Source organism: Austrofundulus limnaeus, unplaced genomic scaffold, assembly GCF_001266775.1.
Source record: "Austrofundulus limnaeus strain Quisiro unplaced genomic scaffold, Austrofundulus_limnaeus-1.0 Scaffold133, whole genome shotgun sequence".
In the NCBI taxonomy this organism is placed as follows: Eukaryota; Metazoa; Chordata; class Actinopteri; order Cyprinodontiformes; family Rivulidae; genus Austrofundulus; species Austrofundulus limnaeus.
Genome location: NW_013952535.1, coordinates 859,499 through 876,178, shown reverse-complemented (window position 1 = coordinate 876,178; position 16,680 = coordinate 859,499). Strand labels below are relative to the sequence as shown.

General features: G+C 37.9%; 1 protein-coding gene across 1 annotated transcript in view; it reads right to left on the bottom strand.

Moving 5' to 3' along the window:
* The window catches only part of LOC106522648 (regulator of G-protein signaling 6), a gene marked incomplete in the record, with an annotated part of 60,971 nt that overhangs the window by 14,116 nt on the left and 30,175 nt on the right, over positions 1-16,680 (bottom strand). Inside the window, 4 exon segments of the mRNA XM_014015733.1 lie at positions 881-932; positions 1,387-1,493; positions 1,910-1,960; positions 3,613-3,709. Of these exon segments, the coding sequence (XP_013871187.1) occupies positions 881-932; positions 1,387-1,493; positions 1,910-1,960; positions 3,613-3,709 (307 nt within the window).

Below are 16,680 nucleotides of genomic sequence, written 5' to 3'. Positions count from 1 at the left end.
CAGAAACAGTACTATATAACATTTTAGACACATTCTAGACAGTTTATCAGCTAAAAAAAAGTTAATTTTGGGGTAAGATACTCTTTAAAATAATCCCTTTGTGTGACGATTTCATGCTTGTCTTTAATAAGTTTTATGAAATATTTATAAATAAAGTTAGCAGTTTTTGAAGGAATATAAGTTGTCCACCTGTACATTCAAGTTTTAAATCAAGATCATAAGTTTTGTTTGCTTTGAGGATGTGATGGAAATGACTCGGCTACACCACCATTAAACTCACTGCTGCTTGATGAGCTGTGGCTCAAAATGTAACAACAGCTACGATTTAGCTCCAAACAATGTAAAGCTTCAGTAAGTTGCAAATTAAAAACAGAACTACTAACGAAGAGGGGGCTTATCTCTTGGTGTGGGATTATTTTCAACATAGTTTTGGGGATTTCTTGTGGCTACCACCACACCAAATTCCACATGGCTAAAAATGGCCAAGCTACGGTCAATTTTACATTTTAGCTATGGCGGCCATCTTGGATTTTTAATCATTATTCAGTATGCGATGAGGATCATTCTGCAGCTACCAACACACAAGATTTCAGCCCAGTGTGTCCGAAAATGATTGCTGTTTAAAATCAGCTCTGGCAGCCATGTTGAATTTCTATTTAGCTTTCAGTCCCGATGTAGCCTTTTCTATAATTAGCATTAGCTGTTAGCTTAAGCGTGTGATTCACATTCAGAATGTGCTGAGTTAGCGCTTAGTTCATTTCCAGGGCTGAAATTTGTTGGGTTGGTAGCAGAGTCATTGCTTTGCAATGCATATCTCTGCTCTCCTTTTCATTTGAATTGGAAGCCCCAATAATAGGTCACAAAATTTGTTAATACTAACCATAATCTGTGTTTTCAGGCTCCCAACAGTTGGACGGCCAGAAATACGGTGCCTGAAAAGGAAACAAAACTAAAATCAAATTTCACATGGTCTTGTTGGCGGTTATTGTGTGTAATTTGATACATTTCTCAGGTTCTGATAAAAACACTTCAGCAAAATGACAAGTGATAAAAGATGCAGAAACATCAATAAGTAAACAAGATGAGAACATTTACTGAATCATTTTCTAACATCTGATTTTATTTTTAGCAAACTTTTGATGTCATATAAGAAGATTTGAAGCAGAAACTGCTCTTTTTTCCATAAATGTTTATAGACTTCTGCGTATTTTCTCACGTTGCACTTTCTTACTTAATACTTCTGTAAAAATAGCAAATCCTTACTTTTCTATTCAATCAAAATGTAAAACGTTTAACGACATTTTCTCTGTTACTCACTAGAACACGTGCTATGTGTCAGTTTTGAACTAAATCAGTGAAATGTGAACCCACACCTGACCTTCTCACCTGAAAGCGATACAAAGTCCCGTCATCTTTGAGGCAGAGGATGTGATCTGAGATGGGGAAAACGTATCCCTGAGCTGCGATCAGACTCCCGATGTGCATGGCTTCAGCTGCAAGAAAGGACGTCAGGGATTACATTCTAGTTTTCACAATTCTGCAGCAGAACGAGAAGAACATCATGAAATGGATGGAGCAGGACAAACTTCATATCTATCAATAACACAATCAATCTATAATACTGGATTTATAATGCTTCTACAGCCTGTAGTTTTCTTGCAATGAGCTTTTTGTTAAATTGTGTTGAAATTGTACATGCATGATTCAGTTGTAACGTTTTTTTGTTTAAATACCAAAACAGTTTTTTTTTTTTTGATAATTTTTAATTTTCTGGAATTAGCTCAGTTTAATGCAAAGTTTTCACGTTCCAATACAAACCTGACGGATCGCAAAAGAATTCAGTTTAACAGTTTTTATCCAATAACTTTCAGGATCTTTACAGTCTTTATGTTTGGGTGGAAAAACACACCTGGATCCTCAATGTCCAGATTCTTCAGCAGCCACTGAACAATATCTGCACCTAAAATCAGAGAAAACAAACAAACAAATAAATAAATAAATAAATAAATAAATAAATAAATAAATAAATAAATAAATAAATAAATAAATAAATAAATACTGCACAGTTCAGAAATGTGTCTGTCATTTAAAAGATAAAAGAAATGAAATAAAAATTTCAGAACTGTTTATTAAAACAATAAAAAAGGAGATACTTAAATCTAAAAATAAAACCTATGTAAGAAATATTCGCGTTCAAAGACTGAAGTCATTAGAAAACCACCAATGTTAAATAATATGATTGTTAGACGAGATAAAACCAGACAAAAACAGAATTCTGGAGTGAGGATTTAATGCCACGGCTGACAGGAAACCACACACTGCTGGCCAACCAGGAAGTTGATCTATTTATAGAGTCTTCAGTGCCCGCGTTCGCCCCCTACTGACCGACTGCTGAATCACAGGCATTCATACACAATTCTCCCCTATTGTTCTTGTAACGGATAAATATGTGTTGTTATAGATATTTCGGACAAGTAACTAATCTATATCAATTAACACATAATAGATTAAACATTATAAAAAGGAAAACCTAAAAATATAGTGTTGTGCTTTTAACATCAGTACCATCAGTACTAAACCCTAATAACTATAAATTTCTTCACCTTTAACACTAAAAATCTTATGAAAACTTAAAAACCATGCACTCACTGCCTGATTCAGGCCTAAAACAAACGTTTGAGTTTGAGGCGTCAGTTTTCTCATCTCTTCCTGCTGTTTTCCTGAACGAGCTGATGTTTTATTCTCCGTCCTTCATTTGGCAAACAGACGCAAACGGAGCTACTCTGCACATTTATCCACTGCTGAGGTCATTGTGTACATTACTGCTCTGCTTGTTGGAGTCATACATCTTCCAGGTAAAATAATAGCTTTCTGCTACAGTTCGTTTAGTCCCACGGAGACTCCATACTGTTTCAAAACTTTTAGTTATTCTAATTAAATAAAAGCTATGTGACAAGTAACACATCCAGTTCAAAACAACCACTTTATTTTATTAAAAAAAACAGTGCTGATGCAGTTTGATGCACATGCAGCTGCTGCTTCATTCAGGTATTTGCTGAAAGGTCGTCTAACAGGAGGATGACAAACAATCTTTCTGTTTCTGCTCTCACACTTTGCAAACATTTCATCACGTGTCGTCCTCCCACTTTCCTCCCAGCAACTATTCTGAACTAACGACGCCTGAGCAGAAGCTGCTTAAAATGCAGCTGAGCGTCTCAAAGGCAAAAGCTCTTTAATCAAATCCCAAACTAATGATCAGATTAAATTACACATAGAAGTGCAACGCAACAAAAATAAAGAGGTGAGGAGTTTTGTGCATGTATTAGAAACATGTCCCAGTCAGGATTGTTTTATGCAGTTCCTGAAACCATCATCATGTGTGAACATTAAGCAAAGGAACCTCATTGCAAAATGTCTCTCAGCTTTGGCTGCCCTGAAAACCAGAGGAGAAAAATGTCACCTTCCTTGAAACACAAGGAAGTAAAGATTTCAGCATTTTGTCTTTGTGTCTCAGTGTGTTCAGCAGACGCCTGCTGTCCTCCACTGATATGTGATGTTTGCACCGAGCAGCAGCTGTCACTTTCACTCCCACTTCTCTGCAGCACCTCTTACCTGTAACAACACTGTGGATCTTGGTCATGAAGCTCTTGACAGTTCTGATGGGAATGCCTTCTGTTTCGTCCTGGATACGAGTGACGATGTCTTCAATCTGAGGAAGGAAGAAGTGACAGAGTGTCCAGAAACAGTAAAACCAGGGTTCACCACCATGTTTTTAGTCACTCAACCAACACTTCCTGGTTTTCAAAGTTTCTACTTTGCATTTTAAAACATGGTTTTGTCATTTGCTGCATTAAAAAAAATAAAAATTTGATTTAGGGGCGGAGCTAAGCATTTTTAGTTGTGGCACAGGTGTTTCTTTAGCTGGGGACGTACAAGTACAAAAAATTCAAGATGGCCGCCACAGCTAATTTCAAATGGCTTCAATTCATCTGTTTTAAGAAATACTGAGATAAAACTTTGTGTAATTGTAGCTAAGAACGATCATGTGGTGACTGTAATCCCAAATTAAGCCAACTGTTAATGCTAATGCTAATGCTACAAGGGGCTTTAACAAACATTTTTTAAACACACACAGCTAAAACATTTCCATAATACCATACTATCAGAGAACAATCTTTGACAAAATCTAAACGCAAATACACAATCCAAGATCACCAACCACTTGTCAGTTATTTGGGGGAGGGCGGGGCACCTGGAGTGGCCAATCAGAGGTGGCCCTTGGCACCCTGGCCACCCCTCTAGCTCCTCCCCTGTTTTGATTAAACACAACCTTCTTTATAATCCTTGGCATTAAAGATTGTTCCTGTTCTGCTAGACTTTCAAAAAAATCAAGTAATCATAATTTTGCAGTACTGATGTGTCACCAAAATTAGTTATGATTAGCCTAATTAAAAACACAAAGACACGTTAAAAAAAACTGATTACTGAATACTTTTGTTTTAAGCTGGAACACCCTGTGGCTTAATAACAGCAACGCCAGGGAAATAAGCTTTAAACTGCTCAGCTCCTACCCGTTTTGCCAGAAAATCAACAGAAAACTAAGAAAAATAAGGAGTGTTGCATATTTTCTTTTTTTAAATTTATATTCAGAGTAGCTCCAAACGTATTGCGCAAAAAGAATGAGTGCTGAAAATATGCATCCATCAGTGTGTGGCTCTGAGCACGCCACATTAAATGACTGAGTTTTAGAGGAACAGCTGAAATTGTTCCCTCAGCTGCGAGCTGTTTTCAATATCACATTTAATTTCCAATTTGAAGACGTCACATGGAAGCAATTTTGAGCCGATTGTAAGCAACATTATGAATTCTCTCTCATTATTCCCCCGACTTTCTGCAGGATTAAATTGATTATAGTTTCAGTCATCCCTTTGTTTTCTCTGACATCCTCGCAGTGCTTTACACAGCAACAAATGGACTGTGTGTGTGTGTCAGGGAAACGTCAAATGTGTGTGTGTTTTCCCATGGTTGCCCTGAGGAATAACTGTCCAGAACATTCCTTGTGTCTGGTAATGGCATGCTGCTATCTGCCTCCACAGCGCGCTGAAAAGAAATGACTTTCCAACATCACGGCTTCCCTTGACTGCTCAAGCCTGATTCAGCAGGAGTGAATAAAGCCTCGGCTACAAAGCTCAACATTTCACACAAACTCCTCCATCATTAAAGGCAACTTTTTCACAGCACTTTAGCTTTATTTTGACAGCATGCAGCCAAAACGATGGAACGGTAAGAGCAAGAGAAATAATGATTTAAGCATTTTAACTCAGTCTGTTGATGAATAATCCACATCCTTGGAATATAACACTTCATTTTTTTTATAATTAACTCTTTTGCTACATCCTCTGAACTTCCAGCCCACCTTTATACTTCAAATTTGATTAATGCAGACAGTTTTTCTAGTATAGCTTGAGACATAGTTCAATTCTATACCACAATTAAGAAACTACCGGTATGTTAGCTTCAGTTGTTATAAAAATGCTCTATACATCACAAAATGCCTTAAAACTGGCCTCTGTCTCTATAAGAACCTCCTACCGTTTCCAACACTCCCACTTCAGCACATCTTCACAACAATGCTTCATGCTGTTTACAAACTTTTGTAGGAGCGTTGTGATTTGTTGTAAAAACAAAACAATGAAGCCATGTTATATAATATCGGTTTTGGCAAAAGGAAACTCAGGGTACAGCTGGACCTTACTCTGATGATCCCATGTCGGACGCAGGAAGTACGTTTTCTGAAGAACAAGACCTTTCAGCTTGAAAATATATCTCCCAGTCAATGTTAAGCTGCTTTTTGGAACAAAACTGGGGCTGGAGCTCAGCTGGGGACTGATGGGTGGAGCTTTGTACCAGCAAGCATCTCAGCTCCACAACAAAGCAACACTCAGGGCATGGTTTGGATGAGGGAATGACATTATAACATGATATAAAGCCAAAAAAAGTACATTTTCCATAACCCCCACCCCACCCCCACCTTTATCTGTTGCATAACGTTTCAAGTGTTGAGGGTCTTCACTGATTCATTGTGGTGATAAAAATGCCTGTTGTGCTAAAAAAATGAATATTCTAGAAGTGACAGAGCTCCTGCCTGATGCCTTTAAAGTCCAAATGAACCTTCATTCTATTTCCTGTCTCAGTGCACACTTCCACGGGAGGTGATAGCAATTGCAGTGTTGCGAATCGCGCTCTCAGGTCGATTGTCTTCATGAAATTTGATTGGTTCTTCTACTGCCTCTTGTAAAGGTTATTGGTGGTTCGCAAAAACGGGGGTGTGCATTACGGACGTGAAAACTAACCAAATCTTGCGATGCTAATGATAATGAAAAACAAACGCACACCAAGATACAATTTTATGAGGAAAAACTTACCAGATAACAAATTCCCATAAAGCTGCCTTTTTAGTAATCACTTAGTGAAGGGTCATATAAAACTGGAGAGTTTGACAGAGCTAAAATAACGCTGAAAGTGTTAGCTAACTGCAGCGTGTAGCATACTCTCCTCTCATTGGTCAGTCAATAAAACCCTCGCTGATTAGTTGTACTCCAAGCGACAGCGACAAAAGTTTAACATTTTTCAACTTTCTTATGTCGCATCGCAAGCTTGCGTGTGCACGACTACGTGAACGAGCGTGAAATTTCACACGCACGATTTTCGCCGGTCGCTTGGCTGGAGGAGGGCGAGTGAGTGCCGCCTCACCGCACAACTTTCATAGGAAATGAATGGAGAGCGAACGACGTCGCCTCCCGTGTGTCGAGCTCCTTACTGTAACTCCACAAGTCCCGCCCCTTTTCTGAGGCGTGTCTCAGATCAACTCGTTTTGAGGCTGTCTCTATAAATCCAAACAAGGAGCTCCACACCCCGCCCCCCTCCAACTTCCAGAACGGTCTTCTAGAGACTCCAAGTACACAACAAAATGCACTTAATGTCTTAGAAATGGATTTTACACACGCTCCATTTAAATCAATTAAAATAATTTGATAGTTGAGTTTCTGGTGATGCATTTAGCTCATATAAAATTGTAATGGAAGGTACAATTTGGTAATGAGGTCCATCTGGTTATCCTAATATCATAGGGAACCTTAAAGAAAATGTATTTTTTTCCCTCATCAACTGTTTCATTCATGTCTTCAGTCCTAAAAGCAGAGAAGCCATAATCCTGCCTCTGGTTTGGTCTTTAATAATAACTTCTTTGGTGCTTTTGACAAAAAGGGAACCAAGAGTAAAAAAAAAAGAAGAACATGACTAAAGTTAAGGTGAAGGATAAGAGTCAGAAAGTTCATTTCTTAGAGCTTTTAAATTTCAGTCTTCATTCTTTGTTTTAAAGATCTTAGCCTTCATGTCGCCTACAGAACAGAGGATAAAAAACTAAAACCGTTCCCCAGAGTCTGGGTGTGGGGACCTATAGTCTCAGCCTTCAACACTTTATCCCTGTCAGTTTGATCAGATCCAGTCTGCTTCACATCCAACAGAACTCAGGCTCCTGTCAGTGGCTGCTTTCTGTGATGATCACAGGATGAATGAGTGACTGAAAAGTGCCGACAGTCAACTTGTTTTCCAACTGCGCAAGTAAAAACAGCTTTATTTATATAAAAAAGGCAGATTTTAGCCGAGTCTGTTTGACAGATTTTCCTCAAACGAGATGAAAGCAAAGCGTGTGGGTTTATATGTTTTTGTGTCAAGTCTTATGTAATTCTGAGAGGCTCTTTTGATAAAAGAAAATAAACTTAGTTTTTTTCCTTTTAGTTTATTTAAACACACTTGTGTGGGTACGCAGTTAGGACTTTTTACTATATAATAATAATGAAACCCATGTTTCATATATATATATAAATAATGAAACCCATATCCAACACCTACACATCTTGTCCTTGCTTTTAAGCCGACCTAAGTTTCTGTTCATCCTCAAATCAAGTGAATATTTTTTGTTACATCCAGGCTTGCAGCGCTGTGCAGCAGTGCTTTAATATGAATGCATCGCTGCAGATTGTACCAATTCTTCCAATAGAAGTGATAGAGCCTGTGACGTGCAAATCCTTCAAATACAAAACGTCAAAGAAATCATTTTATATTTAAGAAACTTGGCATAATACACTGGATTTTACCCATTTTGACACATAACCAGCATATTTTCTTTCAGCTCAGCCAAAATGAAACAGGAAGTGACATCAAAGGGGAACTCTTAAAGAATAAAACCCTCTCACTCTGATTTTTGTTCATGGAAACATTGTTTGAACTCTTCAGCTCTCTGATAGAGACTCAAAATGACCTAAAGAAACATCGGATTCTTCTCTACAATCTGTGTTATCAGACATTTTATCAACACTCTGCTTACATGCAGACATTCCCCTTTGACATCACTTCCTGTTGACTTACATGCAAATATCTCAACAACTGTTCATCTCAGCGGCGTGAAATTTATTTTGCATTATGTTGTCAGTGTTGTCGTTCCAAAAATGAATTAAAATTTATGACAAAGATTTGATGTTATAGGCACTTTAAAGAAGAAACAAAAAGTGAGACGTATTGAAACCATGCACATTTTATTTTTGCCATGTTATGAGTCAGCTTTAATATATATTTAGCCTGCTGCTTTCAATTTGGCTGAACGAGGTCTCACATTCAGCTCTAATAAATCTAAATCTACATTATTTAAGTTATTTTTTACCATAACTTACCAATCAATGAGATGAGGAAATGAATGATCAATCTGTTTAAAATAATAAAACTACTCTGACAGATTTCAAAACTTTAATAGGATGGACACAATCTTAGGACAGGGTGTCTTGATGCGCTCGATAAGCTCCTGGCCGTGTCTTTTCATGTGGAAATCTTCAAGTGTTCAGTAAGATAAAAAGTTTTAATGAGGCCGTTCCAAAGACACCCACATCCCTTTCTGTTCACTCCGACTGTGCTGCAGGAGAGCACCCTCTGAGCTGGATTCTTCTGACAAACTAAGAATAAATTTAAAAAATGGGGTTTGCCTCATTTGGAAGGAGGAATGCCAGCTCGTTTCCTTTTCTTTTTTTAAACGTCACTTTCTCAATTTAAATGCACAATACAGGTAATTGCTTTCTGCACGTCACAAAGAACTTTAAGCTCTCTTGAGGGTTGCCTAAAAATAAAGTTGAACTCTTAAAATAAAAAGCAACAGTCCTTCTGGGACTCCAATAAGAATTGATTTCCAGTGGCGATGAGTTCATGGCTTCTAAACAAAATATCATTACTGATACCTGCTGTTTGACACAAGATGCCTCTTTTAAAAATAATTTTCTGTAGTTTATGATGACCTTGAAGTGAAATTTTTGAGCCCGTTTCAGTTCAGTGAGATTTGATTTTGCACATCTGTAACATTTTGGGTCAAGGCTTGGTCGAGTTCACCACTTTTTATTGTCCCTGCCAGCCATTTCTTATTTAAAGTGACTGATGTCAAAGTTTTATAATAAATATGAATGCAGTTTTGGAAAAATAACATTGAGAACATATTGCAACAAACAATTCACACTGCTGAGATGAACAGTTTAGATATTCGCATGTGAAGTAGCAGGAAGTGATGTCAAAGGGGAATATTTGCATGTGAACCAAGTGTTACAATAACCACAGACTGTGGAGAAGAATATGTTTCTTTAAATTATTTTGAGTCTCTAACAGAGATAAAAAGAAAGTTCAAATAACATTATTTTAATAAACAAAGATCAGAGTTCCTTTTCTTAAAGAGTTCCCCTTTGATGTCACTTCCTGTTTCACTTCGTCTGAGCCAAGATCAAAAGAAAATATGCAGTTATGTGACAAAACGGGTAAAATCATGTGTATTATACCAAAGAGGTTTTCTTTAACTTTTCTATTTGACACGTGCATGTCACAAATACTTTAAGCTGCTTTTGTGTTTAGGATAATTGTCCCAAAACATTGACTTTTAAATACTTTTCATTTATGCAAATGAGTGAACTGCAAAGTTCCCTCTGAAGGCTGGAACAACACTGAATAATTTTAAATTCAAAGATTTGTTCTCACTATTTAATAGACACTAAATTTGTGGGAAAATTGGCTTTTTAACCCTTTCAACATGAGTGGACAGCAGTGTGTTTGCTTTTGTTTTCTTTTTACAATCAGAGTTTCTTTTCATTGATGGTATTTCTTCCTGGGCATACATTTACTTTTACTACTTTCATTAAAAAAGGAAGAGTTTTATTTCCCACTGCTTCAAAACAGTTCAACAGTTTAAAAGACTTTTTTTTACCAGTGTTCAGAGTTATTTGTATTCAGGATATAAAACATTTGCCTGCCAAGGTTGTTGAAGTCACATACACCATTAAGCAGATTTGAAGAATCTTTATTTCCCCACAGGCCACCTTAGATGGATTACATCGCATTCGTACTGACAAACGATCACGCTTCTCTCCACATCCTTATCTGCCGCACACCTTCCCTCACGGAACAAAACTTTTCCTGCTCTTCGTCAAAGTCAAAAAGTAAAGGAATGTGTCGCGTTTCCCTTCGACCGCTCAAATCTATCAAACGCCCTTTAAATGGATCGTGCTTCTATTTTTGCAGCCGAAAACCTCCGCATTCACCTGAAAATCCCACCAAGCCTGAAAAGGCACTTTGAGATGGAATCTGCTGTCAGACGGAGAGAAGCGCCGGCAGTCAGCTGTGGTAAAAGCCATCCTGTTGTCGTTAGACGTCCATTAACAGTCGTGTCACCCCGCTGCCAGGTGCAGCGCAGCTCAAACCAGCAGGACTCAGCATGGCTGTCACACCACCTTCAGACACAAACCTGTCCGCAGGTTTCAGCCCTGAGTCATTACACACAATCCATTTCATACATGTGTGATAGTGTGCCAAACCTTTTTGATTAAAGTCACATTTAATAAAGCTGATGAAACTAATGTGACCTTTCCTGGTTGGCATTGTAATTCTCCTGTCAACGGGGAAAGGTTTTATCTTTCATCAGATATTAGTCTGAATATGTTATCCAACTTCTCTTGTTTCAGTATATTCATGCGTGTGTGATTCTAATCTGCGCTCCCAGACTTTATTAAAACAGCTTCCAGCTCAGGGAGGATTCCCTAACAGGTGCATTTGAACAAGAACTGATACTTCGTAGCTGGTTTCCTTTTGGTCATCTTGTGTAAATGATACTGTGTTTGTAGAAAGCAATCACTTGTAAGTTAACATATAAACTATACTTTATGAGTTATATTTTAATAACCTCTAAATGAAATATGTTGCAGGTTGAAGTTAAAGAACAAAAAGGTTAAAACGTAATTACCAAACTTTTCAAAGTAAGGTTTCCAGACACGTGACGCAAGGGACAGTAGACGCATTTCCACTGACCATGAAAATATGCAAATTAGAATTTCGAAAATAAATTTGCTCAATAGAAACACGTCAATTTCGAAAAAAAATCACATTTTTTGACTAAATGTTTTTGAGCTAGGATGAGGTGGTTTTTCGGCCGTATCGAAATTGTTGTTTTTCGTAAAACTGCAATGGAAACTCTTTTTTCGCATCACGGGAGTCACATGATCAACCGGCTGTTTCTACTGGCGAAAAAGATGACGAAGAAGATAACAGGAAGTAGAAGTAGTAGTAATATTACAGAAGTAGTATAAAATAGTAAACTCACCGACTACAATTTCCCAAAAACACAACATACGTAGCCGCTCCCAAGTAGGGACTTGTTTCTGGAAAGCCTCGATAAAAGACGCCGACGTCTCCTCTGATGATGAGCGCTAGTGTCGTGGTAGCAACATGCTATGTGTTTACATCCATTGCTGCCATGTTTGTAATGACTTATCATGAGAACAAACGTATTCACGTGACTTTAATAACATTTCTTACTTAATGGAAACACCACAGTTGCGAAACTGTGTTTTTCGACATTAACAGAATATCGACAAAGTTTTGCTCACATTTGCAATGGAAACGCAGCTAGTGAAGGAAATTTTCTGCATCATTAATTGAATTTAAGATACAGTCTTGTATTTTACATTTTGTAACTATTTGCAGCCATATCGTTAAACAGGGGAAGAGTCAGTGTGTCTTATCAATATGAGGGCTTTTTATCTGCAGAAACAAAGCTTGTTAAGGAATCCAGTGTCTGATGTAAAAGGTACCACCCCCACAGGTGTGATCAGGAAGTTAGGTTTATGTTCAGGATGATTCTTTATTCAGGGACAGACGCTGTGCTGCTGAGACGGTTGTCCTTGTTATGGTTCTGATAAGACCCAAGGCCTCAAACCCACGGATCCAGGCTGGCTGGCTGGCAGGCAGTGTGCTACATGAATGGAGTCTTTTAATAAAGATTTTTAGAAGAGAATCAATTTGTTTTTCTGCAAACTTAGTGTGATATACAATTCTGAACACGTTTTACTTACAAAAGTGACCCCGATTCGTCCCCCCCAACTGTCCCTTTATCAGGTGAGAGAAACCTCAGATTAAAACTGATGATTGTTTTGTTGGACTCATTTACGTTGCAGCATTTATTGGTACTCCAGGGTCCCACGACTAATGGTGCGTTCACTAATGGTGGAATTTCCGAGTCAGAATCAGATCTCCAACTTAAAAAATTTTATTCAATGATTTGTATTCCTGCTATACATTCCTCACTTAAACGAGCCATCAGAGTCCTATAGAGCAGTGTTTCTCAAAGTTGGGGTCGGGACCCAAAGTGGGGTGCCGAAACAACAAGGTGGGGTCCTGAAAAAAAAAAATCTGAATTAATTACATTTTTTGCCTTAGTTGTTACAAAGGAGTGAGGTTAGTGTATTTAAAATAGATAAATGTACTATAAAAAAATGTTGTTACTATGCCTATGTTTAGTTGACCTGATATAAATGTTTATCATCCAAAAATAGTTGTGGGCTCAGGTCTCTGCTACTGTTATTTTGTGGGTCAAAAGCTGAAAAGTTTGGGAACCACTGCACTTTGGTTCCCAAAGTTGGGCTTGGGACCCAGTTATGGGTCATGAAGCACCTTGGATATTCTCCAGAAATCAATTTAAAGGGTAATAAAATAATTGCTTGTGTAAAATTTTCCCTATAATTATTACAAAAACACAAAATAAGTATAAATAAGTATTTATATTTGTATACAAGTGGTTTAGATGGTCAAAAAGCCTGTGTTTTTAGGGTTATTAACAAAGTTTGTGTACTCAGACCAGTAATACTTGGGGTCACAAGTTTTTGCCATGGATATGTTGTGGGTCAGAAGATAAAAAGTTTGGGAACCACTGCTATAGAGGAACTGTTGCTGCTCCTGTGTCTGTGAAAGCAAACAGGAGATTTCAATTTATTATAGAAAGAAAATGAAGGCAATCCACCTGTTGCCTTCAGCAGATGTGGAAGATTTTAAGTTTGTTATATTAAGTAGCTTAGTTAGTCAGAAATTAATATACACCACTTGGTCTTAACTGTAGGCTAAATAAAGGTGAATAACTAGATGTTTTTTAAATATTTATGTATGTTATAAGATTTAAAATATTTATAATATCACTGTTTGTCATGTAAAATGTGTTTCATTCAGGTTTTCATGTAAATAACATTGTACAAAATCAGAGTCCAACAAATAAATGGTGATTAATGTTCTTTTTAAGCCTCATCAGCTGCCTAAGACTGAGCTTAAATGTTTTCAACTTGGTTTTTACAACATTAGCGTTTACATTTAATATTTACCATGACTGAAACAGAAAGCATCGTATTCTCAGAGGTTTAACAGTGTGTCTGTCTCTGGCTCTAATTCTTCCATGTCCTTTTCTTTTTGCTTGGCACTTGACCTTTTGTGAGTGTTTTGTCTCTGTACAAGTGCCACTTAAAGCACAGAGGAATATGTTGCAATCAGTTGATACTGAAGGAGCTTGTGAAGGAAATTTGATGAACTGAAGCAGTTGAGGAGGAAGTTTCATTATCCAGAGTTTTCTTAAAATCACTCAGTGACCGAGTTGCTTCTGTCCAAAGTTCTTCATTCGCATCAATCTGCACAGATGGATATTTAATCCTGACCCGACTCTGTTTTTGTTCATGTCACCAACAATATGAAACATTTCTCAGATTTTCATTAAACTTCCAGGAAATATTAATTAGATGTGCAGCTACAACTGATTATCTTTGAGTCAAACCAAACTGTGACGTCGTCAACTGAGCTTTGAAAACACAGAAATGGTTATTATTCAGTCAATTTTGTCCAAATTGTGCTAAAAAATTGTTGGTTTTAACTGACAGTCATTAAGAACACATACTCTGGATGACTCTTGCAGAACCACATAAGAATCTTCAAGATGTTTAAAGCAAAGCAGCAGACTACTTTATAAGCATTACTGTTTTCATAAACAAACTTATTTTATAGCTTTATAACTCCTCAAGTAAAAAATACATTATAAAATTGCTGGATTCTTATAATTTAGATGACAGAATTATTAAGCCTTTAAACCAGATCGCATCCTAAAAACCCAATTTCACCATCTGTAGAAGTTTGTGGCGTTTTCAGTGTAACAAACCATTCTGTCAGGTTTTTTTTTTACCAAATCTATTGTATGGTTGACCAAGATGTAATATAGTCCATTGGTAAAAGCTCAGATAAGTTCCTTTATTAAAGCTTTAAAAACACAAACAGGAAGTCTGGGCTGATTTGTTGTTGATCTGTTCGCTTGTTTACCAGCTGGCTCCGAACCAGGCTGTTATCGATCTGTCAGCGTGTCAAACTGTCACTGTGGAGCTCCGCAGTTCAGAGAAGCCAATTTTCTCTTTTTCTTTTCGAAAAACGTGAAAAGCCCGGCCCAGAAATTGCCACCCCTCGTGGCTTTGGCTGACATTTTCTATGGCGGCAGGATGCATACCTGCTTCATTACGGAGGCTGTCTCTTTCCTCCCCCACAGCTTTTTGTTTGTGCCAAGAAAGGCTAATTGCAGCGGTTTCCAGGGTCAGGGATCCAGGCGGGGTTGTTTTAACGTAATCTCTACTTTTGTTGACCTGCTCTGCATGTATGTGACAGAAGCTGCCAGGTTTTACACTCAGCTGGGAGCTATTGTGGCATCGTCACATGGGTTGATGTGACCAGCTCAGGAGGACGTTCCCTTTCGGAGCACTCGTTTACATTTTTTATATTCTCCGGTGCTGAGTGGTAAGTAAATGTTAACACCCAATAACTGGTCCAGCCAAGCTTACAGTGACTTTGATGCTGGCTGACAGAACACTGATGCTTTCATTTAAAGGGGCAATATCATGTAAAATCAACTTATTTGAGTTTTATATCATGTTATAATGTTATACTCTCATAAAACATGCCCAAAGCCTTGCTCTGACTCATTCATCATGTTTGAGAAATCCTGCAGTGTTTTTAAGAAGCCATGCTGAGGAGCAAAACGACAGGTGGGGACCAGAAACACCCCTGGGACGTGTCTTTAGAGCGCACCACCTCCCCCCTCCCCACACACCCCGCCCATGACTCCTGCAGGCTCTCGGGTGAAAGTGAAAGTGAAACTTAACTGTCTGCTGAGCTCTCAACATTAGTTCTCACTCAATGAAGCTCTTTTCATATTAAAAATACCTTTGAGGAAATGTATTTTCAGATGCCAAGTAAACTGCATCATGGCAGCCACCCTGCCCCGAAATGGGCGAGACAGAAGCGGAAGGAGGTTCTTAAAGAGACAGAGGCCAATTTCAAGGCGTTTAGAAGAGGAAGTGATGAGAAAGGTTTATTTTCTATTTAAACATAAAAACATAATTTTAATAACAGCTAAAGGTGACATAGATACTTTATTGATGTATAGTATTTAAATATATGCCTGAGAAACACATGATATTGGCCCTTTAAAGAAAGAAGGAGCAGAAATGTTGTTTGTTGCCATTGAACAGTTTTGAAAAGTCATTCATAAGGAATATAAATTGAATATAAATGTTTCCTGTTTTGCTAAATTTCTGTTTGGTTGATGTGACTTGTGATAAATATGTCGTCAGTTTCTAATGTAGCTACAAGATAGAAGTGGTCATGGACAGTAGGAGGCATTAATCATTTCAGCAGCTGCTTTCACACTCCATTAAGACCTTGTTAGAGTCATGTATTGATTTTGAAGCTCTGCAGTGGTCTATGGCAGACAGTCGGCAGCTCATTGACACAAGAGAAGAAGAAGGTGACAGCGCTCTGACAGTCGCAGGGAACAGCACAGCTCGTCTTTTCTTCGTCTGTTTGGAAGCATCTGTGCTGAAAAGTGAACAAAATGTGCTTTTAAGCTGTTCTTTCTTGAATGACAGCATTTAGAGTGCCAGAGAAATGCTCGGTTTTTGACATAAATAAATAAATAAAAATGTTTTGGTGAAAATGTTTGCTATGAGTTCATCACAGACGGAAAAATATGGTTATTCATTCTGAGTGAAACCACTTTCCTGCCCTTCATTTATTCACACATTAAGTACGTAGCTGGAGGCAGGACAAACCGCTAAAAGCTATAGCTTTTGCACCTATTTTTAAAAATTTATTCTCCGGCTCTTAGTAAGTTTGTTTTTAAATACACACTTGCTCTTCTATCCTCATGGGGACTTGGCATTGGGAAATGGCCAAAAATCATCCCTTCCAGGTAAAACACACACACACACACCCACCCACACACACACACACACACACACACAC